The following is a 25,397-nucleotide window of genomic DNA, read 5'->3' as shown; positions in this document are numbered from 1 at the left end:
TATTTGATTGATTGACATTTCTCACTAATTATTACCTTATTGAAGACCCCAAATTTGGTTGCATGCTTCAGCGTCATAACGCATTTATCTTATTGATATTTCTCACTAATTATTGCCTTATTTAAGACCACAAATTTGGTTGCATGCTTCAGCATCGTAACGCATTAAGTACCTTATTGAGTAAAAGATCTCGCCTTTTGAGTGACAATAAGTATCTTCTTATGTAAAAGATATCTTCTTTTTACGCAAAAGATATCTTATTATCTTTTTTTTTTTTTTAAGATATAATTTCTACTCTAACCTAATCTAAATGTAAATGTGTATGAAGCTCCTTCCTAAAGACTCGAATTCTAGCCTTTCCCCTCACAAGCATTTATATTTATGGAATAACCACCACACCAAGAGTGCGCGGTGGTTTATTTTGTCTTTTTTAACTCCATATATTTTGTCTACACAAGGTCTTATGCCCGAGAAAAGGGGGTTGTAATAAAGTGACGGCTAGTCTAAAATTTAGTCACCTCAAAAATTTTAAGATTAAGGCTTTGCTTCTTCTTGTTGTTGTTATCTTTTTTTATTTGTTTTTATTTTCAATTAATTTTTATTTTTAATTTGGGTCCATTTAGCGGGTGTTCTAGGAAATCCAAAAAAGAAACATATAAAGCAGATTCTGTAGTTGTGTTGCATTCACTTTTCTATGTTTTTTTAGTATATGGTTCTCTTACACTCATATTATTTGTAGTCCACTCATATTTTGTTTATATTTGATAGGCTAAAAATGTATTAATCTCTTTGACAAATTAATTAATTAATTATTCAAGTTAATTAACAAGGTCAAGTTAACATGCAATAGCGTGGTAGTACAAACAAGTCACCAATTAAACTAAATGCAGCTCAAAATAAATTTGACATGGTGATTTGTTTATAAATGGAGAAAATTTCTGAAGCAAAACCCCACCAAGTGAATATAAGGTCACCACTCTTGAGTATCCACTATTATCAAAACAAGCGGTTACAAGTAAAAGAAATCTCAGTATCCTATACCAACCTACAGTTGAACCCTTACTCCAATACCCAATTTGAATTGTATTGTAGCGGCAATCTCTCCTATCAATGCACGAATCCCAATACGTGACTAACCAATGATGCACGGATCACAGTACATGACTAACACACCAACTTGAGGAAGATGTTAGCTGTAAAGTTCTTCAGTTCATCAACATGAAGATCAAGAAGCTCTTTGGTCACAAAATCCTTGGCGCAAAGACACAATAGTTTCTACAGAGAGAAAGATAAACTAGAGCAATTTCTATCTCCAGTCACAATATGCGTGTATGGATACCAAAAAGACCGTTTAACGACTCCAAAAATAATCCTTATATATGTTTGGGGTTGTGAGAAAAGAAACCCTACAGAAATACTCAAGGATATGCGTGTAATCAGATTTGAAAATTCTGATTTCGTTATTCTCAATAGATACAGTTTATGTCGAGCTTCAACATTAAATCTCGATAGATAAGCTTTTGTTGAGACATCTGTTGAGCTTTGATGAACAACACTTCTTCACTTATTTTTTGGACAGATTTGCATGGTTTTAACACCTGACTTGAACAATATATTTCTTGAAGTCATAAACCATCCTAGATCTACCCTATTACAAGTAAAGTGCATTTTGTCAAAGGAGTAGCCAATTACATCAAATATGTCCCTAAAAATATTAATGCTCACTTTTGAAGAGTGTTACACACACAGAAATATGCAAATTATTCTTAATCTCTCTCTCTCTTAACTTTAATTTATATTGTTAATAGTTTTTATAACACATATATACACCAATTTTTTTTTCTTAATCTAATAAGAAGTAAGGGTATTTATTATATTGAATACAACAAACACAATTGTTGAGTTGGCAAAATTATTGATTTTAGTTGGGAAATTTAGAACTTGATTGTTACCAATTAATCAATTTTATGCCGAGTTTTATTTATTAACCAAATATGCATTAAACTTTATTTCATGGTTAATCAATGCATACAATCAAATAGCCAAAATTAAAAAAAAAAAAAATTAGTTTATTGCCACATCAACGAAAACTAATTTTTTATTTTGGCCATTAACTATGTCACTAATTTCCATCCAATAGATAACGACATAGACTAAATTGACACGGCATTTAAATTAAAGGTTAGGGATCAAATTACCACAATTGAAAAGTTAAGAATCAAATTGAAATATGGTGTAAAGGATAGAGAGCAAACACGTAATTTATCCATTAAATAAATAAGTTAAATAGCCGGAAATGTGTGGCTCAGGTACTGATATTCCCTAACAACAATTTGTTGAAGACGGGTTGGTTTAAAACTTGTGTGCCAGCCATGGCTACCTAACTATAAGCTTCATAAACGTGTTTATAGGACCTATAGCGGCATTTCACAAACGCCATTAACTTATTTTAAACAATAAAACTTTAATTGTTAATAGAAATGAGTTTTCCTGGTGCTTTTTCATAACAACTACAAAGCTTTTTCGCTAAGACATATTCTCGACACTACCACCAAAAGGGTGCATTATTCTAGACTCCAGTTAGCTTAATTAGTAAAATATTTTTTCATTGAATAAGAAATTTGGGATCAAACCTCATCTACACTAAATATGAATTAGTGTCTTAGCTTGATGATAGAATAATTATTATGGTGTGGATATCATAGGTCTAAATTTTACCATATGTATCTAAGAAAAACAAGAGTTTTATGTGTTAATTTCCTTTTTCAGCTATTGCTACAAAATCAAAAATCTACCGTGCAGAAGTTAAAACCACATTTATTCAAAATTACTTATATAATGTGTTGAACTTGCATGGTACGAATAAAGAAGCGCTTGTTTCTCCAAAGTTTTAGACCCCTGTAAAACTAGATTGTTTAACCTAGTTATTTAGCTAAGTGATTTTCATATCATGTAAAGAGTGCAGAAAAGTAAATAACACATGATATGATAACTTAGGAAAACCAAACCGGTAAAAAATTTGGGGAGGATTTAACCTAGCTATCCTCAAGGTAAAAAGCAAATCCACTAAGAAAGAATTGAAGTTTGTACAATAGAACTTAGACCACTAACATTCTATTGCTACCTCGAGTAGAAAACTTACTACCACGACCCCATGATAGCTCCGAGTTCACGGACTACTTCTTTCCTTAATCTGCAGCAACCACAATTTCTCCTACTTGGGAATCTTGATCTTCTTAAATGTTCTTTATGCAGCAACTAAAACGATCACCAAGTTTTTGACATAAATCTTGATATTGATAACCCTAAGCGTGTATGAAGGTAAACACCTCTAGATCTCACAAGAGATTCAACACACATCACAAACAAAAAAACTTTAGAGAAATTTTGGGTACAAACCCTAGATCTACAAAAGAGGTACACTCTTCTCTCTCTGAAAAAGCCTTTTAAAAACGTGCTTAGAATTTCCTTTATATACTAGAAGAGTTAGACCTGAAACCCTAATCCTTAATAGGCATGAACTGTTGTTTAGGCCTTAATTAAAATTTTGCAGATACGACTCTCGATCGATCAAGCCTGTCTCTTGTTCGGTCGAACCAAGTAGTTTCTAAAATCTTCTTTCTGCAGCTTACTTATTTTTTAATCTTGACTCGAATCACCTTAAGCATTGTTTAATAATACCTATAGACTTTAGGATTTATATCTAGACAAGTTTGTGTTCACGATTTGCCAATTGTTCTAAACTTTTAGAATCGAACAGTTTCTTTTATCAAGTATGAGCCCTTCAGTAGATGTAGAATGTAGAGCAATTATATATATATATATGGGTTTAAATTACACCTAGTGTAATTCTAAGTGATGTTAATGAATTTATATTTTGAAAATTCATCGTTGGATTACATGTTCTATATGTTCTAAACATGCATGCCAATTTTTATATCAATCGGATGTTATTTAAAATTCGATCCTTAAACTTATATTTTATGCATTATTTTATACTACAAAAACTTGAATTCATATAATTGATAGATGACATGACTATTGGTCTTTGATCACCTTGAAATTTTGCAAGTATAGAGAATATACGAAGATAATATAATACAATGATTGATTTTTCAAAATTTACATCCTATTAAAAACATTGATTGGTGTAATACTAGAGGTATACCAAGTGTAACTTGAACCCAACCCATATGTATATAGTCTCTTCTCTTTTTTGTGTATTTGTGAATATATTGCATAAAATAAGATGGCATGTATATGCTTGAATTGTCAAAATAGATTATTATAATTTATTATTTTGATAATTTACTAACTTTAACACTTTTATATTCTTACTTAAACTTGGCTAGTTAGTAACTTAGTATCCCTTGAAAAAAAAAAAAAAAAAAATTGACTTTGCCACTATTCGTTAGGTTCAATAAAGGCACAAGGCATTGTCTTTAGTTGTTAAATTCTGTAAAGTTGTGATTTACAACTATATTTTATGTTGGCTTTATTCTATGACAAAAAGTGTTGTAATTGCTTTAATTTTGTTCATTGTATTTTGTAGGATTTTATTGTATTGGGCTTAGTATTAAGTTGGTGAAGAATCAAGTTTGAAATGAAAAATCAGTGCATTTTCGAGATTGGCTCACGAGTAGCTCGCGAGAAGAGTATCCCGCTAAAAGGGCACGTGAGAAGCACATGACTGGAAGCTGAAGAGTCGTGCCAGATTGTCAATTTCGCGAGTGTCTCGCGGGTAAGGCATTCTCACGAGATACCAGCGAAACTCTCTGCCTGACAGATTTTTAAGTGTGACTTTCTTATCTTTCACCCATACTATATATACTATCATTACCCACAAAAGTATAAGGAGGTCATTCAGAGAGAAAAATCCTAGATAGGTTTTCTATAACACACACACCTATCTTTTAGAGAGAGAGAGAGAGCTATTAATACTTAGTGAGAAATCATCCTAGCCTCTTCTCCTTTCCTCTCCCATTGTCATACCTTAAGAGGAGATTTGTACCCAAATATAACTCACACCTTTTCAGAGTGTAGAGAGTGTTTTGGAGATTGGGAAGCTTTGGGGATTTGCCAAAAGAAGCTGGTGAGGCTTGGCAGATGCAATCGGGCGTATTGCGGGATCCGAAAAGCTAGAAAAGACATGACTCCGTGAAGTCCGTTGGTAGCAGGAGCTTGGAGGGCTCAAGTACATTGGGTAGACTAGGCTTGGAGGGTCTTTTGTTATTCGTGTACTCCAACTTTATTCTCTAGCGGATCAATTTACCAATTGAAGGGCAGCGGAGAGATTTTTTACCGAGTTCTTCGGTTTCCTCTTCGATGACACATCGACGTGTTATCTAATGTTTGCATCTCTCTTCCCTTACTCTTGTACTTTACTTTTATTATTTTATTGTTCATGTTTATGCATTAGAGTAGTATCTGTTGATTGCACTTCATTTACTCTTGTTTCCGTACTTAGATAAGTTAGAGTAAAAGCAATCTAACTGTAATTTTTTTATTAATTTGAGGTCTAAACAGCTCTTATATTTTTTAACATAAATCCGAGCTTTCATTTGGTATTAGAGCAGTTACACTTGTTTTGGTTTTATTACCTAAGTGTGATCTTTGACCCCTTGTGTGTTTTGCCATGGATAGTGCTTTGTATGTTTTTATGGATGCTGTTGAGTGTAACATGCTATGTGTTTGTGAAAATGCATCTATGAGTGTTAATCCTTAAAATTGTGATGACACGTTACATGAATCTATGGGTGTTGTTGTTGATATTCTAAATGTCAAACTCTTGAAGAAAAAGGTTAAGAAGTTTCATGAGAATTTGAGCAAGTTCACTAGTCAAAAGGATGATTTGATTGCTAAGCTCAATGAATCAAATAAATTGGTTGAAAAGTATAAGAAGCTTGCTAAAAATTCTCTTGAAAAGCTGAAAGAGCTTGAATGTTTGAATATGGACTTGGATGCTAAACTTGTTTTGTCTAACAAACTAGTTGATGAGCTAAAATGTGAAAATGAATCTCTTAAGATGCATGCCAAGTGTTTGATTGTTGAACCTATTGCTAAAAAGGATGAAAATATTTGTTGCAATCATGTTGTGGTAACCAATTTTATGCCTATTGTGTGTTCTACCTCAAATGAAAAATTGGTGTACATTCCTCCACACAAAAGAAATCAAAAGGTGGAGAGAAAGGATCTTAAGCCAAAGCCTTCGTTTAGGTCTCAACCTAAGGTTTTGGATGGATCTAAGTTTGTTCCAACTTGCCACCATTGTGGTGTGATCGGTCATATAAGACCTCAATGTCCCAAGTTCAAGAGAAAACAAAACCATATTGCTAGATCCCTCCCTAAAAAACCTAGTGGACCTAAGCCCATTATTTGTCACCATTGTGGTGCCATTGGTCATTTTAGACTTCATTGCTCTAAGTTTCAAGCACTTAAAAGAATCAAAAGAAAAGAGAAACTTGAGATTCTTGGAAGTTATGCTCTGAAAGCTAAACTGGTTTTGGGGGAAAATAGTAAGTTGTTGAAGAAAGTTTTTGATATTCTTACCTCCTTGTCTATGTGCATCTCCGGTTCTCATTCTTCCAACCCTCGTCTCACTTCTCATGAGACTCTCATTCCAAACAATCGTTCCGTTTAGGAATGGTTCCAATGGTTGAGCTTATGCTCTTTTGGTTCTTGATCTAATTCTTTCGATCTTTGTAAGACCCTTCATGCATTAAATGCTTTATTGTCATGTATTTGTGTATCTTGCATTTATTTATATGTATTGTTGTGTTTTTGCTTTTGATCTTACTTTTATGTTTTTGTTTTTGTGTGTGTAAAATTCCAAAAAACACATAAAAGTAAAAAATTGAAAAAAGTTTGATCGTATTTGTTTGAGCACATTTCACATGTGAGTTTGACCTAGTACTTTCGTATTAATGGCGTAGTGCATTTGCGAGCTTAGCTTGTTTTGTATGCACATCTATCTTTGTGAGACAAATCTTGAAATCTATGTGTGATTGTTGTATATTGATCTTCAAGCTTGTCATGAATGATTAGTCAATAGTATTGTTGGTCTTGATACATGCATCGACTTGTGCCTATATCTTTTTCCACGTTTTTATATTTTCGCTTAAAGAGCTTAGCAAATGTCAAATCTCGAAAAGAGATATTGAGCTGCAAAAGCCGTTACACATACTAGTATTTGACTAGGAAAAAGGGAAAGCGACTTGTATTAAAATGTATGGTACCTCAAAAAAGCCAAAAGCTTACTCACTTACAAAGTTGAAATATCAAAAGTTCAGGCATTGATCTCAAAATGAGATGTACTTTGTTCAAAAATGATCATATGTTATGTTTTGTAAAGAAGCCAAATGAAAAGCTTCAAAGTTTTGTAATCATTCTTGTGGGAGATCATATATGTTCATTTCTATAATTGAGATAGTCCACTTGACTTAGTACTAGTTGTGTATGACTTGATTAAACTGATCATTGAAGTTTCACTCTAAACTAAGGACTATTCCACATTTGATACACACACACAACACACCACACAAGTTTATTGTTCAATAAATGCTTATTTCATTTGTGTGGTTGTACATGTTCAAATGTGATGTGTGTGTGCTCGATCTTATGTAGATCAAACCAAAATGATTTTTGTTCTTTTTGTTTGCTTTTGGAAGAGATTTGTATCACTCATGTTTTTCAAAATTTTTCAAGTTGTTTTTGTGTGAAATACATGTTTTCTGGGTGTTTTTATGACATCTTTTCATGTGTAAGGTCAACTGGGAATTATATGGTCCAATTCTCAAGTTTTTCAACCTTGGACAGAGAGTTTCACGACTGTTTCGCGAATAACTCGCGAGTAAGGCTTACCCGTGAAACTTCCAGCGAAAATTCCCAAATTAGCTTTTTAAAGGGCATTTCATGGGACATTTGTTTTAAACTTTTTCCATCTTCTCCCAAACTCCTATTTTAATGCTTCAACATCAAAACCCAACTAATTTCAAGTGTTTTACATTCCATAAACATCTCTAAGGGAATCTTTAACTCTTTCCATCAATTTTGATCCTTAGATTATATTTTTGGGGATTTTATATTCATAGTTGGGATTTTCTCAAATGGAAGTTGGAGAACTTATTTTTTGTCAATATTTTTTATTGGGCTTTGTTTTAAATAATGATTTGCTTTGGATGTTGGCCCCTTGTGGCAAAAATAACATGTATTTAAGCAAGATTTTCATATGTTCATGCATTGTTTAACATACATGTGTAGTGTGTGCACTCTAAATGTTTGATAAAATGCCCAAATGACATTTTGTCGTTAGATTATATATTCTATATATTCTTAACATGTATACCAATATTCATGTCAATCAGTTGTTATTTACTATTTGATACATAAACTCATATTTTATTCATTATTTTAAACCACAAAAACTTGAATTTAAACAATTGATTGATGACATAACTATTGATATTTGATTATCTAGAAATTTTGCAAACATGGAGAATGCATAAAGATAATGTAATCCAAATATGAATTTGTTAAAATTCACATTCAATTAAAAAATATTGAGTGATTTAATATTGTTTTAAATTACACCAAATATAACGTGAACCTAACCCTATAAATATATATAAGGTTAGGTTCAAGTTACACCTAGTATAATTCTAAGCAATGTTACACCTTCCAATAACTTGTTCTTGAATTCATATTTTAATAATCCCATTGTTGAATTACATAATCTATATTTGCTTAACATGCATACCAATTTTCATGTCAATCGAATGTCATTTTCCATGCGATCAATAAACTCATCTTTTATAAATTATTTTAAGCTACAAAAACTTAAATTTAAACAACTGATTGATAATATGACTATTGATCATTGATCACTTTGAAATTTTGCAAGTATGGAGGGTATATGAATATAGTGTAATCTAACGATAGGTTTGTCAAAATTTGCATCCACTAAAAAGTTATTAAGTGGTGTAATATAAATATAAATATACATATGGTAAAATACTATTTTGGTCCCTAAACTATAACGAAATTTTGTTTTTTGTCCCTAAACTTTAAAAAATTCTTTTTTCATCCCTAAACTTTATAAAGATTTAAAAAAAAAAAAGTTTAGAGACGAAAATAGGGATGAAAAAATAACTTTTTTTTAATAGTTTTGGGGATTAAAAATAAACTTTAGGTAAAGTTTAGATACCAAAACAATATTTTACCCCATATATATATAGTAAGTGCTATTGTACCCACATTATTAATCTACACATCCAAAATAACAGAACTTATGATTTAAAGTGACAAGTTCTAATGTTTTTGGGTGTATGTATAAAACTGTGTGGCTAGATTAGTATATGTGTATTGAACACTTCTCTCTCTCTCTCTCACACATACACATTTTGTTTGTTTGGTTTTTTTTTTTTTTTTTTTCGTGCTGCGATCACGTGTCAAAAATATTTACTCAAGTTTATCTAAACAATTGACATTGATTCTAAACAAGCGTATCCAAACAAGAGTTCAAATATTCTATCCCATATTTTCTATTTTAATCTATATCCCTTCAATAAACACCTGCCACATACCTATTTACCTAAAATAATATAACCCATTTCCCCGCCACCGCCACCACCTTCAAGCTTCACTGGTACTGGCTGCCAACGCCATCAACATCTCCAGTCATGATAAAACTTCCTATTTAATTAAATCTAACCAATCCCCACTATCACTCTCAAACACACCAACCACCATTCCTGAAACCCATGTTTCGTATCATAGCCAAAATCGTCACCATAGCTGAAACCTATATTTCAAACCCACTTCTCATTCTTATTTCCATTTCTCTTCATAGTCTCCTTAATCACTTATCTGATTTTGCTCATTCATTTTCTTTTTATTTTCATTTCCATGCTCTTTTATTTCCCATTTTTATACTATGACCGAACCCATTTTGTGCCAGTTCTCTTTGATTTGTTTTGTTGTCTTTGGTTGATTCAATGATTTGGTTTCTTTTTGGTGTTTAGTTATTAGGATTTGACGATATTGGCTTGAGTTTGAAACATGGGTTTCACCTATGGTGGTTGGTGGGTTTGAAAGGAACGGTAAGGATTGGGTTGGATTTAATTACATAAGTGGTTTGGTCCTGACCAACGATGTTGATTGCGTTAGTCTGTTGGAGGATGGTGCCAGTGAAGGTTGACAGTGGGGTGCAGGTGGCTAGTAGGAGCAGGGACGGACCCAGTAGGGGGCCCAAGCCCCCCGACCCAAATTCTTTTTTACTAGGTATATTTTATGTTTTTAATAGTTGGGCCCCCTCTCCCGAAACCTTGGCACCTGTTAGCTATCTCCGCTTAGACCCAGCCCAACCCAAAAAAAATTAAAAACCCATTAACCCACGTTACATACAAACTGAATTCAGAAAAAAAAAAAAAAAAAAGAGAAGTCGAGAGAGAGACCGAGAGACAAAAACTGGAGAGAATAAAGATAACCCAATCTAGCGAACTCATGCAAATCATCAACCCAAAAAATAATAAATTTTATTCAATATTTTTTCTTGACCACCTCAAAAAATTTTGAACACCATACTTTGAACACCTTGGGGGAAAAAAAAAATCTTTAGCTTACTTTGGAGATGACACCGCCAACCTTCAACAAATTAAAGATCTGCATTTGTGAGCCTTTGACTCTTCCAAATTTTTTCTCTCTCTGTTCGTCTTCCTTATTTCTTAATTTCTAGTGTCCTGAGGGTCCTAACTTGCTAAGTTTGGTATGTTTGTTCTTGCTTGTTTTCTTCTATACTACTGTTTAAGGGGTTTTTTCTGTTTGGAATCTTCTTTTTTTTAGTTAAAAAATGTCTCTATTCCCTTATGTTTAAGTAGAGGTAAAACTAAAGGATAATTTGGTAAAAATACAACTTTAACTCCCACTAAAATATTGGTTTAAAAATAGGGTCATTCTCTTGTAAATTTTCAAATTGTTTTATCTACTTATAAATTAGATTATCAAAATAAAAATTATATATATAAAATAAAAACACAATTTTTTTTTTGCTACAAATAAACATGTAATATTTGTTCTTTTCTTGAAGGTAACGTCATGATACTCCTGGTTGTATTAGTTGTTCTAAATACATAATATTAATGAGAAAATATTTAAACTTGAATGAAAAATTATGACAATATATAAAAAAAAAAGAAAAGAAAAGAAGAAGCCTTATTCGCATCTTGTGATGAGGCTAGTCTTTACCTACCGATTAAATTGCTCTAAGAATTACCATCATGATCCACGTGTATGGTTTAGATTTACAACCATGGCCCATGTGTTTTAGTTCCAGTAGTTTGCTCTTTCTTTTTTCTTCTTTTGTTTCTCTTTTATTTTACCACCACACGTGTGTATGGTATACTGGGATAAGTATGACTTTTTTTTATTCTTCTTTTCTTGATTTTTATTAAATTAATTATATTATTATATAACATATTAATAATATATATAAATATAATAATCTACTTTTAAAATAGATAAAATATATAATATAAAAAATAAAACACTAAAATGTTCAGATCATTATTTAATTAGATTTTTTTAATGCATTTAATTTCAAGAATTGTTTGTCTACTTTAACTTATTAGTATTTTTTTATATGTTAGTCATTAAGTACTTAATGAATTATAATTTAGTTTTGAATCTAATCTCATAAGTAAGTTAAAAACTATTTGATCTATTCATGATGATATTTTAAAAAGTAATACTATATTTTTGGATTCTAATGTTGAGCTATAAAATAATTAACTTATATATTGAATGGTATTTACATTATACTTTAGACTATTATATAAATTATGAATATAATATATATACAAATCTCATTTTTATTTGGTCCCTTCAATGACAAGTTCCAAGTACAATTTTATTCATATAACTTAAGCTTCCTAATGATCACTTTAAAAAAATTTCTAAAGTCATTACTAACTATATGGATGCTTATTTGGATTCTTTGTTTTTTTTTTCTTTTTTTTTTTTTACATAGACTCCAGCCCCTCCTAATTTAAATCTTGAGTCCATCCCTGAGTAGGAAGTATTGGATTATTTTATTTTAGGTAATAGAAATAAGAAAAGTCAGATTTAATTAAAGGTTAGTTTGGGTAGCGATGAACGCGTCCAGCGTTCAGCGTTTCCTCTTTTTTTTTTTTCTTGCCCTTTTTTGCTTTTAGTGTGCGTGCATAGTGTACGCATTGTGCGCGCATAGTGTGCGCATTGTGCGCGTACTGTTAACGTACTTTTTAGCAATTTTTTAATTAAAAGTGGATTCCACGGTACTATTTATACATTTAAAAATTATTTTTCTACATTGTTTTCAGTTTTCAACTGTATCCAAACGGACCCTAAATAAGTATTCATAGGCAGGTGTTCATTGATAAAGTATAGAGTTGCCCTTTTTTGCTTTTAGGGGACAAGTCACTGTGCGTGCATAGTGTGCGCATTGTGCGCGTACTGTTCACGTACTTTTCAGCAATTTTTTAATTAAAAGTGGATTCTACGGTACTATTTATACATTTAAAAATTATTTTTCTACATTGTTTTCAATTTTCAGTTTTCAGTTTTCAACTGTATCCAAACGGACCCTAAATAAGTATTCATAGGCAGGTGTTCATTGATAAAGTATAGAGTTGAGGATAAAAAATAGAGCTCTCTCTGAACAATTGTCAAAAATCTAATCAAGTCTGTCTAAACAACATTTGTCATATAGATTCCAAACATGCATATCTAAACAACTGTCATAAAATCTAGATATCTACCAAATATCTACCTTTCAATTTTCAAGAAAAGGATATCTACCTTTCAAACCCACCGACACTGTAGTGGTTCCTGACTCCTGAGCCAACGCCGATTGAGATCAATCCTGCAGCACATGATATTTATTTTAGCATGCACGTTTCCGCGAGCACCTGATGTTTAAATATGCTATTTTTTCCTTCTTTTTCAAACTGTGTTGGATTGTTTGCTTTCATTCACTCATTTGTTCCAGACCCAGCATAATTTTTTTCTTCTTGTATTAAGTAAGAGAGGAAGACATAGAGTAATTCCCAGAGTTTTATTTGGGAATGGATCTCTAGAATTATTTTTGTAAATGATTGTGGATTGATTTGGATAAAAGTTTTCCAAATTTTTGTCCACGGTGAGATGTGGACGTTCTGCCGATTGGCATTATAACCCACAAAAGAAAAAAAGCATAGGCCATCGAAGTGTGACAAATTCCTACCATTCAGAACTACCTCTACCAGGGTGATTCCTAAAAGTCAACTGCGAATTTATCCACAACATGTATTTCATGAGAACCCGAAATACTTAGCTTTGAGTTGCCTAAATGAATTTAGCCTCCAATTAACAAGACAACTTTTTTACCGCTAGCTGGGATGATAAACTATGAGAGGTGGATATTACTTTACAGGAGCTCACCATATTAACATGATTTTTATTTCCGTTAACAATTTTGTAACTCAAAAGATACCTCATAGTATTTTAATAATTATAGTTTAAAAGAATTATAAGAATAAAAATAAATAAATTTTCAACCACTTACAATTTGCCCCTTTAACAAGTGATTAAAAATTGTATCGTTAGACTTGTTCTTCAATCACAATACTCAATAAAAATAATAACAAATATGGAAAAAGTTTGTAGAAAAGAATTTCAATACATTTTGTTAAAAAAAGCTTTTGAGTTATATTACTTTCCCCCGCCCCTTCTAAATTATTCAAAATTCTAAAAACAATGCTTCATCCTCTCACCTAAATGATAAATCCATAATAAATGTAATAAGTGAGATAAACTACTAGATATATATAGGAAGGAGCATTTCTCTTTACTCTTCCTTTCTCCCTTTTCATACCTTTCACAAAAAGATTCAACCCTTTCAATTATTAGTTTGTCCCTACTCATTTTTTTGATCCTTAATTCATGTCTTTTAAGGGTCAGGGTTCAAGTTTCTAGAAAAGTATTTCATACACATATACATTTAAATTATGTTAGAGTAGAATTTTTATCTCATATAAAAAAAAAACTATTGAATTGATAGGAAATACCTAAATTTTGAAACTATAAGAAAGCCAAGAGATGGAAGAGAAAAAAAGATAGTGACAGCTTTAAGGTTTTAGTGCCCTTACATCAAGTAGGTTCTTTTAATTATTATTTATATTATTATTTAAAGAGCTTCCCTGTTTGAATTCTTCATTTTTTTAGTTTCTCATTTTTTAGTTCAAAAATGCCCTTATACCTTTATTTTTAAGTAGAGACAAACTAAATGACAATTCAGTAAAAATACAACTTTAACTCCTACTAAAACATTGCCTAAAAAATATGACCACTCTCTTGATAATTTTCAAATTGCTTTATTCACTTATAAATTAGATTCTTAAAATAAAAATTATATATATATATATAATAAAAACACAGAGTTTTTTCTTTTGGCTAAAATTTATTCACTTATAAATTAAAATTTCAAAATAAAAATTATATATATATCAAATAAAAAAACACAATTTTTTTTCTACAAAACCACTAACAAAAAAAAAAAAAATCATCACATGCAAAGTACATATAATGAGGTTAGTTTTGTATTAAATATGTAAAAATTTGGGATAATCGGATATGCTTTTCTTTGATAAGATAGTAAGATTCATTCTTTTTTTAGTATGATAATAATATATATATTTTTAACTTTTAAGTGTTGTAAAAAAGTCAAGAGAGTGCCTGGTTAACACTATAGACAACTAAGGTAATGGCCTCAAGCCCCCAAATATTGAAAAAATGCCCCCTCTTTTAAGCAATAAAATATATTATATTTATCACTCTCACATCATGTGAATTTTAATGAAATTCCTCTCACTTAGAAAAAATAATTTAAGGCTCCCCTATTGACCAACAAAATGCATTGTCTATTAAAGTTAGTAGGTGAAAAAAAAAAATTAGGCCCAGTTTCCCAAAACAAATAAAGTGGATAGACATTTTCTACCTTATCTTAATTTTTTTTCCTGAGTACTTTTCCTCTTTTCCGGTTAGTATGACACATCAAATATTCATCATCAACTCATCATGTTAGCGTAGCCCTACACGTGTCATAATTTTATTCTTCTCCTTTTTGTACTTTTTTTTTTCATAGTTTAAATTAGTATTGTACTTAATAATACCGTCTCTTTGATATTAGTTTATTTAATTTTTTATTGAAAATATGTTAAAATATATTTATCCTTTAAAAAAAACAAAAAAAAAAGTAAGAAAAAAAATATATAAAAATTAAAAGATAAAAGCTAAAAACTAAATTGTAGGCAAATGAACATGTAGTTGATAAGTTCTTATTTGTACAGTTTTGTTTAATTTTCTTTTAATTTTATAAATTAGGTTACATGATCTACAATGGAAAATTTTAATTCAACTAGGATAAAATAAATTTTAAAGTGTGTATATATATACATATATATATATATTTAACTAGAAAAAAATCTATTTGAATATGAAAAGCTTAAAAAACAAAAAACAAAAAAAAAAAGAGAAAAATTTAAAAAGTACTTGAATCTAAAAAAGTAACTTTGGATAAATTTTTACTAGTAATAAACAAAGGATAACTGAAAACCGTTCAAAATTAATATTGACAAAATCTTATTTGAGTGGATTAGACATGCTATCAATCAAAAATAAAGTGTTAGCAGAATTTGAATAAAAAAATATAAATAATTTTGCATATCAAAAAGCATGAAAATATATTTTAGCTTCTGTTCAATGGCCTATAAACGAAGAAGAAAGACCAAGCACACAGTACTCCAACCAATTTTTAACTTGTGGTGTGGTGTGTTTACTTAGGGGGATAGCCTAAGCCAAGCATGGCAACACCTCTGACACCAAACCCAGCTTACAAATGTATGACTAAGTTGTTCTCACGCGTACTTGTTATAGCTATTTTCCTCGCCATTGTTGAGTCTCAATCAATCATTGAGACCTTACCTGGCTACTCTGGTAGTCTTCCTTTCAAACTTGAAACTGGGTAAGTGTTAAGACTAAAGAGTTTGTACTTCTCTTTCATATCTACTGCCAATTTATCATGTGGTACATAATGGAATATGTGAGAGTGAAAGTTATGGATTTTGTGTCCTACCAGGTACATAGGAGTGGGAGACTTGGATGATGTGCAGCTTTTCTATTACTTCATTGAGTCTGAGAGAAGTCCAAAAGATGATCCACTCTTGCTTTGGCTCACCGCGGGTCCGGGTTGTTCATCTTTTTCTGGCCTAGTATATGAAATAGGTACGTATGAATATTCCCATAAAAGAAAAAGAAGAAAGCCTTGGCATTTCTAGTTGATTAATATTGCCAGATTAGCTTTTAAACGCAATCTGAAACTTCACAAATTTAACATAGTTTTTTTGCAAAGCGCATTACCGTTGTCGCACATAATCCATAGACACGTTGACTCATGACCGTAGTACATTTTAAAAATGAAAAAAAAAAAGTTAAATAACACTTTTTTTTTTTTTTTTTTTTTAACAATTAGTAAAAGGTAATCATTTTCTACCCCATTTGTGGAAAATTTTCCCTATCGCCAATGCTACGGTTTCAATATTTCTTAAACAATAACATAATCTTCTTGACTAAAAGTTGATGTATTGTTGTTGATGATAATATCTAAGAAAGCTATTGGATATTTCAACATTTTAATGACGTCGTCATGTGAAGATGAAAGCTTGAGTGAGGTCAACATCAATTCGGGCTAGCTAAGAAAATAACGTATTGGAAATAAGATCCTTATAGTTCATAGATAAACTTCACTGATCTCTCGTTTATTAGGGGGGAAAAATTCACTGATGCGATTTTTAAACGAGTATATTGTATTTTTTGGTATTATTAATAATTTTTAGGATAAATTGCAAATTACACCTCTAAAGTTTGGAGATGATTGGATTTTACACTTTAAAGTTTGAAATTTGAAACTTTGCTTCATGAAGTTTGGAGTGTTTGGATTTTACACCATAATATTTCAAAATTTGGATTTTACCCTCTAAAGTTTAGGGTTTTTTGGATTTTACATCCCAAATTCTGAAATTTTAAGATGTAAAATCTAAACACTCCAAAACTTTAAAGAGTAAAATCCAAACACTTCTAGAATATAAGGAGTAAGATCCAAATTCTGAAACGTCAAAATGTAAAACCCAATCACCCCTAAACTTCAAGGGTGTAATTTGCAATTTAATTACCCTAATTTTTAAAGGACAAAACTTAAGATCTTAGGTGCTATTTCTTAGATTCCTCTTTTAAGATTTAGTCATATGGTTACTTAACTAAAAAACACGCTTTCATCCCATGAAGAAAAAATTCATTTAGTAGAATCTTAAAAGAGAATTTAAGGAACGTTACCAAAGTACTATACCTAACTTTTGCATATTTTTAAATATATGTGAAAACAATGTTAATCAATGTTTATTTAAACGTTAAAAATGTGTCAAAAGCCAATCTAATTAATTTCCAATGAATATATAGGATTATAAGAAATTCATTAATGTATATTTAATTGCAAATGACATGACAAGTTTCAACTGATAGCCAAATAGAACCAGACACCGACACCCTCCACTATATTCACCTAGCAAAAAAAGAAAAAAGAAAAAAAGAAAAGCTAAATGATAAATCAAATGAACTTATTTTAGAATAGATTAAACATTACATATTTAAAGGTGTACTTAATTAGTTCTACAACATTTAAAATTTTAAACAATCAATGTGACACTAGGTAAATTTTTAAATTTAGGAAATAAAGTCTTAACCGTGAAATTGACTCTTTCTATTTTATGAATTTCACATATAGTTTACCTTCGGAATTTTGGAGGATTTTGACCCATAATTTGAAACTAGCTTGTAATCTTATGCATATGCATAAGGTACGTTTACAAATAAGTATAACTAAATTCATATTAAAATTTACCAAGTTTATATATAATGTTTGTATATTTTTATATTAAAAAATAATTTAAATTACAATTCATGAAATTCTCAATTTTAATTTGTCCAAACACTATTGTATAATAATAATAATAATAATAATAATAATAATCAATGATGGTGATTTCTTTTAAGGTTTATTAATTTTGATTCTATGAATTTCACACTTAATAACTCATTCAACACAAAAAATTAAGAAAATTAAATTGGACTCCTTGATTTTTGAAGTGTGGTAAATAGTTGTATCAAAATTAAGAAAACTAGATGAAATACATAACATAAAATTAGACTCCAATTGGAGATCTAATGAATTTTCTCTTAGCTTTGACTTTATATATATATATATATATATATATATATATAGAGAGAGAGAGAGAGAGAGAGAGAGAGAGAGAGAGAGAGAGAGAGAGAGAGACAGAGATGATTAGTCTTGTTATGATTTTCATATCATTATCAAAGCTAGCTTGTCCCAACCGATTCTAAAATTCAACCCATGGAAAACCAACTCAAATTTTTGGGTTTATAGGTTTTGTTATATTGGTGAGTTGGATGTACAACCTTAGGCCTCAAGGAATTTGAGGAAAAAAAAAAAGCTTGGACCTCTTAGTATCGTTGGGCCAAGAGATGATTGGTAAATTCTTTATATACTCTCTCCTTAAGAGCATCTCCAGCAGCTTCTCTATATTTTTGTATTGTTTGTACAGTGACATTTACTTTTACCTATTTATTTTTTCAAATTCATCTTCCAACAATATCTCTATCCTTTCTCTATCTCATTTAAATATAATTTCTTTATTCATTATTTATTCTTTTTTTAACAACTACACATCTTCCAACATTTTTTTATTCAATAACTGATTATTATAATAGCTAAAAATGTTTGAAGTGTGAACAGGAAACGCTACAGTGTTCTCTACTTGTAGAGAAGCACTATAGCAATTCTAAAAAAAAAAGGAGATGGAGAAGTTGTTGGAGTGAGTTTTTGGGGTGTTTTCTCTCTAAAATTGGCTTTAAAGAAGCTATTGGAGATGCTCTAATCAGAGATTTGATTGGTTCCATACTTTCTTGTAGGTCCACTGTCATTTGACTTTGACAATTCCAGTAGGGATTCACCCACATTTAAATTGAATCCATTCTCATGGACAAAGGTTTGAGATTTTGGTTTCCTTGTTTTCTATATTTTAAAGGCTAATTATGTGGTTGATATATGCTTTGAAAATTGATGACAATTCTTTTCTAGGTTGCGAACATAATATTTGTTGATGTACCTGTTGGCACTGGATTCTCATATGCGAGAAGTTGGGAAGGATACAACATCACTGATACCATATCAGCAACACAAACCTATTCTTTTCTCAGGAAGGTGAATTTAACATTTGTTCACTTTGTTGTATGAGAAAACAAACTCAAATATAGGGGAAAATATTTTGTTTCGGAAAACAAAAAGAGCACTCATTGACTCAAGTGAAAATTATTTGGCAGAATACATAATATTATTAATTGTTTAATATTTTAGTTGACTTTTGTATTTATATTGGTAGAACAATGTGAGTAATGTTTCGAGAGAGAGTTTCAACTTATGGTATCCACTCTTGATAACAATTTTTTATCATCAGACTAAGACACCAATCGGTTTTTAGTGTAGGCGAAAATTGAATCCTAAATCTTTTATTCAACTATAAAAAATTTTACTATCCAACTGTGTGAATAGTTTAAATATGCTAGAATGATTGGTAAGAGAGTCTTTGAATACTAGCAATCAATAATTCTATGACAGTAACTTACTCATATTTTTTTAATACAATTGTCACGTCATAGTTGCAATTTTTGTTTTCTTTATCTATTTTAATATTTATTATACATTCAACTTTATTTAAATAATCATTTTATATTATATTTATTATTATTATTATTATCTTCATAGAGAGAGAGAATTTGATGAGGCAGAGGTAAGAGAAAAAAAAATTATCATAATAATATAAAAAGTTACAGTAACCTATTTATATGGTTATTGTAACTTTGCAAATTTACATGTTTTTAACTTCCTGGAGACCTCGGCCCTTACTCCCCATACCCCAAAAACTCTTATACTTGTAGAGTGATAATTGCATAAAAGATGTGTAGTGGTAAATTGAGACAATTTTCTAGTTTGTATTGTATGGTGCAAATACTCTTATAGTTTTAAAATACAAAAATCACCCATAAAATTTGGGCTAAACCCAGTTTGGGTTTCGATTTCTATCATGCATGATTAGAGTCTATGCATTAGCATTGCCAATTTTTTTTTAACACAAAATCCTAGTTTAAGAAACTATTTTCTTTTATTTTGCTTACTCTGAAGTAGAACTCACATCAAACTATTAAATTATCAATATATATAATAAAATCACATCTAATTCATCATTTCTGATTTTATTTTATTAAAATATTTTCTTCTTGATTTTTAAATTTCTTTTGGAGTCTCTTGCTCTCTTTCTCTCCACCCTTCATGCTTCACCACACTTGGCATAGGCATAGCCATTTCACTATTTCTAATAAGTTCTCAGTTCCCTTTGCCTTTGTGGCCATCCACCCACCACACCAGTGACATCATATATGTGAATTTTCGATCTGACACAACCATGGGCCACCTCATCGTTGTTGTAGGAGGGGCGGACACTGATCATGACCGTGCTCGAGAACTTGGTTTAACCCAATACTACTACTAGAATGAATTTGTTTTCGTTATAATTGGATGAAAATTTGGGCTTTTTGGTTATTCGATGATTTGTGGATGTAGATTAGAGTGTTGTTTTCTTGTTGTTCTAGGTATATATTTAAATGAGCTTTGGAGAGAGATTACAAAGGAGCCAAAAAGAAAAGATTACTTTGCCTAACCTATAAATGTTAGTTATTTTTAAATAGGCATGCTAGACATTTTTGTTATTGTGTTGTTACTTGTAAATCTATGTCATTTTATTAGGATAAGAGTCTTATAACTTAATTGACACATATTTATGTACAAAATAGTTGGGGGTTTAGGTAAGAAAAAGTTCCCTATAGAGTCAACAGCATGTTGTACTTATTTCCACACAAAAAAAAAAAAAAAATCATTCTATTGGGTTTGCTAGGCATATTTTAGTTGGACTAAATTATTGGGTTTAAGGTATCTTTAATACTCAACCTTGTGACTCAATTCAAGGAGTTTAAACATTCAAATGATAATGCCAAAATTTGTTTGATCTTCTGGGTTGTGACACAGTGGCTTTGGGCTCATCCAGCATTCCACAAAAATCAACTCTACGTTGCTGGTGATTCTTATTCGGGAATACTTGTCCCAATTATTGTTCAGAAAATATCCGATGGTAACTTCTGCGAATGAAGATTCTTATCATTACTAATATTAGCATAATGACTGTTATATAAATTATATTTTTCACCTTAGACTAATATCATCAATTTTAACATCTCTCCTAAACTTTAAATTTGAGTATTTAATCCTCTAAGTTGTTGGTTTTAGTGTGTGTGTGTGTGTGTGTATCATTAGCTTATTGATTTATAAGGTGTTTTAAAAATTATAATTTTGATGAATTTGGAAATTTGGAATTCAATTTACCCATAATATGCGATTTGTAATAATTTATTAAAAAAATAGTTTAAATAATTGATGAAAACCTACTTTTGAACAAGAGATGAAATATTTAATCTCAACCAAGCAATCTAACCTGACCCAACTCAACCCATGTGGGTTGGGTTAAGTTGGTATCTACATCTGTGATGGGTTAAGACTATCTCGACCCGATAAGGTCAAGTTGGGTTGAAAAAATTGTCCAACCTAACTCAATCTAATCTTTGCACACCTCTACTTATTACATCGTCATATGAAATACAATCAACCCATGTGGGTTGTTGTTGCTATTTATGAGTGTGGCTTCTGTCCAGTGTCTTGTGACATTGGACCCCTTCGATCATGACACATGCCCGAAAATGGACATGAGTTATGATCATAGCAGGTGCAGTGCACTAGGTGCAATACTAGACAGAAGCTGCGCTTGTTATTTATAATCAAGTAGTATGCAACTATCCCCTCAAAAAAAAAAAAAAAAAAAAAAAAAGGAAAAGAAAAAGTAGTATGCAACTATGCATGTGGAAGTTAAGATTAAACTTGATGGATATTTGTGAGACTCTGTAGTGAGACATCGCAATGTGATGATAAATATTAAATGATGTGGTAAAAGGCTGTTTGATCGACAACTCAACAGGCCCTAAATCAAAACCTGGGCATATTCTTTTTCTTCGCCACAACAACCAAAACCGATCCAACTCGGAAAGGTCAATTTGGTTTCCTGTGAGGAATTGTTTGCTGAATTTGTATTTTCCATTAAGTTCAAGCCATTACCTATTTGGCATATGTCACTACCAAAATTTGATGGCACAAATAAAGTTTAATAAGGACGTTGCAAATGATAATGTAATTTAAGGCGGAAAAATTTCCAATGTAACTGTAGTCACTAGTCATATAATTCCATATATTTGATAAATTGAAAGGTTGTGTATTACTTTTTATTACTACGTTTGAAGTATGTATTACCTCTTTTTCACTTATGAAGCATGGTTTTTCTAAGGTAACGAAGCTGGAGTTAAGCCAGCTATGAATCTCCAAGTAAGTACTTACATTAGAATTGAGAAAATTTAAATTTATTTAAGATAATTCATGTTTATTAGTGCCTTGTAGTTTTAGAGTTTTGTTGAAGTAAATTTTCTTTGAATTGGATACAGGGATATGTGCTTGGTAACCCAGCCACAACCCCACATGATGACTACAACTCCAGAATCCCCTTTGCTTACATGAAGGCACTTATATCACAGGAACAATTTGAGGTGTTTTTGCTAGCTTATATATACTCTACTATGAAATTCAATTGAGCTCTCAATGCAAAAGGGTTAACCGAATCAAATTCCTTGGTGTTTGTGTGTTTTTTTCTCTTAATATCAAGTCAACCAAAACGAATTGCAAGGGCGAGTATATAAATGTTGATCCAAACAATACACTATGCGTAAATGATCTTCATACAGTGACAGATGTGAGTGAGATCTCAACCACTTCTAATTTCTAAGGCTTTATAATATGAGTTCTCTTTACCAAATTTTTTAGGAATTGACATTGATTTATCATTTGAATTTTCAGTGCACCCAAAAAATATATAGCTCACATATATTGGAACCTACATGTAGTTTGACATCCCCAAAACCAGTGGGATCAAAGTTGGATGCAAGCCTTCTCGGAGAGGATGCTATTCATCTCCTTTCTCTTACTCAAGTTCCTGAACCATGGTGCCGGGTAAATATTTGTTTGTGTGTGGGGATCATAATTGTAAGCATGTGCAATTTTGGCTAATTTTTACCAGCTTTCTGTTTTTGTAGAGTTATAACTATATACTCTCTTACATTTGGGCCAATAAAGAAACTGTTCAAAGGGCTCTTCACATTAGGGAGGTATGACAATTCTACCAAAAATAATAATAGGTATCAAGATTATGAATATTTTTACCAAAAATTTCAAGCATGACAACCAGGGGACCATAAGGAAGTGGGTAAGGTGCAATACAAGTTTATCTTACACAGATGATGTCTTTTCTACTCTTGAATACCATCAAAACTTCATCAAGAAAGGGTATCGTATTTTGATTTACAGGTAATTTCCTTATTTTATAACCTAATTTACATAAATGGAGATGGTTTTTTTCATAGATAAGATTTTCCTTTCTATATCTAACAATGAAAATGCTGTTATTTAAAGTAAATGTTTTAACATTGAGTAGATCTTTAGATTTATAATATGAATATCTAATCTAATAATGAAATGTATGCATTTCAAAAGAAAAATATTTTAATACTCATCGGTCATAGAAAGAAACTTCACTAAAAAGTGATTTCCATTAACTACAAGAGGTAACACAATCAATTGGGAATCACATCTCTAGAAACTAATTCGAATATCTCATACTTATCATTTTCATTCCCTTGAAATCAGAGACTTCACTGATTTTTGTTTCTTTTGTCTGAACACAGTGGTGATCATGACATGGTTATTCCACACATCTCTACATATGCATGGATAGAGTCTCTAAATTTGACAATTGCCACTGATTGGGAGCCATGGTTTGTTGATGGACAAATTGCAGGGTTGGTTTCCACTTGAACCTTTTATAATCTCAGCCACCTACTTTTTTTCTAAAGCCATAAGTTGAAGTATATCAAGTTGTTTTCAATCCTAAACTTCATTATTATCTCCTATCCATTACAATTTGTAGGTACACGATGTTATCTTATTATAAAGAAAGTCAGTTGACATATGCAACTGTAAAGGCAAGAATGATATTCCAATCAATATATACTTTTTCTCTATGATGTACCCAAGTAATTACAAAAGCTAACTCCATTATATGCCTTGCTTTTGTGTAGGGAGCGGGCCACACTGCTCCAGAGTACAAGCCTAAGGAATGTTTTGCCATGGTTAATAGGTGGTTTGCTGAAAGGTAGTGAATCTCGTACCGTACCGGCCGGTATGACCGGTAATTTTCGTACCGGCACCTACTCCGGTACAGAAATGCCTCTGTTTCGTGCCGGATTAAATACCGGGTTGATCCGGTCATACCGGAGCAAATACCGGATTCCGGCCGATAAATGCATACCGGACCGAAACAAAAAAGAGTTAACTATCAGATCTAAAACTAAAAGTCGCTCTCCCTCCTCTCAATAACTTACTAGATTAGCGCCGATCACGTTGCCTACGCAGTAAACATGCTTCTTTGTCACCCTCACCTTGTTGATCCATCTCTCTTCTTCGTCATCGTCTTTTTCTTATTCATTTGCTCTGCTCCTCTGGTTTATTTTCTTCTTTATTTTTGTTTTACATGGGTCTTAATTTAAGTGCTGGTTGCTTTGTGTGAGTGTGTGACTGGCGGACTCACCGACCCCTCACGTGATGGGTAATTATTTTTGAATTGAAGTGAATAGTTAAAAAGCTTTCTTGGAACTATAAGAAATTGTACAAATAGTCAAACATTACTCCAATAGCTGTCAGCCACTCTTGTTCTATGGGAAATTGTTTATCATTCAATATCAATGCTGTGCTCTGAAATTTTTATTGGGTAGTCAAATAAAATATTGGGCTTGGATAGAGGTTTAAAATAGCTTGGACATGGGCTAGTAGCATAAACAAAATAAATAGGAATTTAAGTTTTAATTAAATATATTAAGTTATGTTTTAAGATAATAAGTTCTAATTATTTATATAAATTCATATATATATAAATTGCGGTAAATCCGAAACGGTACACCGATATTGACCGGTATCCGAAATATATCGTACCGCTGGCCAAACCGGTACAGTCTCCGGTACGGTATTGACTTCCTTGGTCCATAGTGTTCTT

At 31.3% G+C, this 25,397-nt stretch overlaps 1 protein-coding gene across 1 annotated transcript; it reads left to right on the top strand.

Moving 5' to 3' along the window:
• The first annotated feature begins 15,779 nt into the window (after positions 1–15,779).
• On the top strand, positions 15,780–24,779 carry LOC142642488 (serine carboxypeptidase-like 17). Its single transcript, XM_075816845.1, has 14 exons — positions 15,780–16,033; positions 16,148–16,293; positions 19,054–19,130; positions 19,223–19,345; positions 21,224–21,326; positions 22,587–22,624; positions 22,741–22,842; positions 22,959–23,045; positions 23,150–23,302; positions 23,386–23,457; positions 23,538–23,656; positions 24,034–24,147; positions 24,276–24,330; positions 24,427–24,779. Exons 1-14 carry the CDS (start codon positions 15,873–15,875, stop codon positions 24,502–24,504), a joined length of 1,428 nt encoding a protein of 475 aa, XP_075672960.1. The 5' UTR covers positions 15,780–15,872; the 3' UTR covers positions 24,505–24,779.
• Positions 24,780–25,397: the final 618 nt, after the last annotated feature.

The sequence above is a fragment of the Castanea sativa genome, chromosome 7 (assembly GCF_040712315.1).
Source record: "Castanea sativa cultivar Marrone di Chiusa Pesio chromosome 7, ASM4071231v1".
Classification (NCBI taxonomy): domain Eukaryota; kingdom Viridiplantae; phylum Streptophyta; class Magnoliopsida; order Fagales; family Fagaceae; genus Castanea; species Castanea sativa.
The sequence above is the reverse complement of the archived record's forward strand: the minus strand, read 5'-3'. Positions and strand labels throughout refer to the sequence as shown.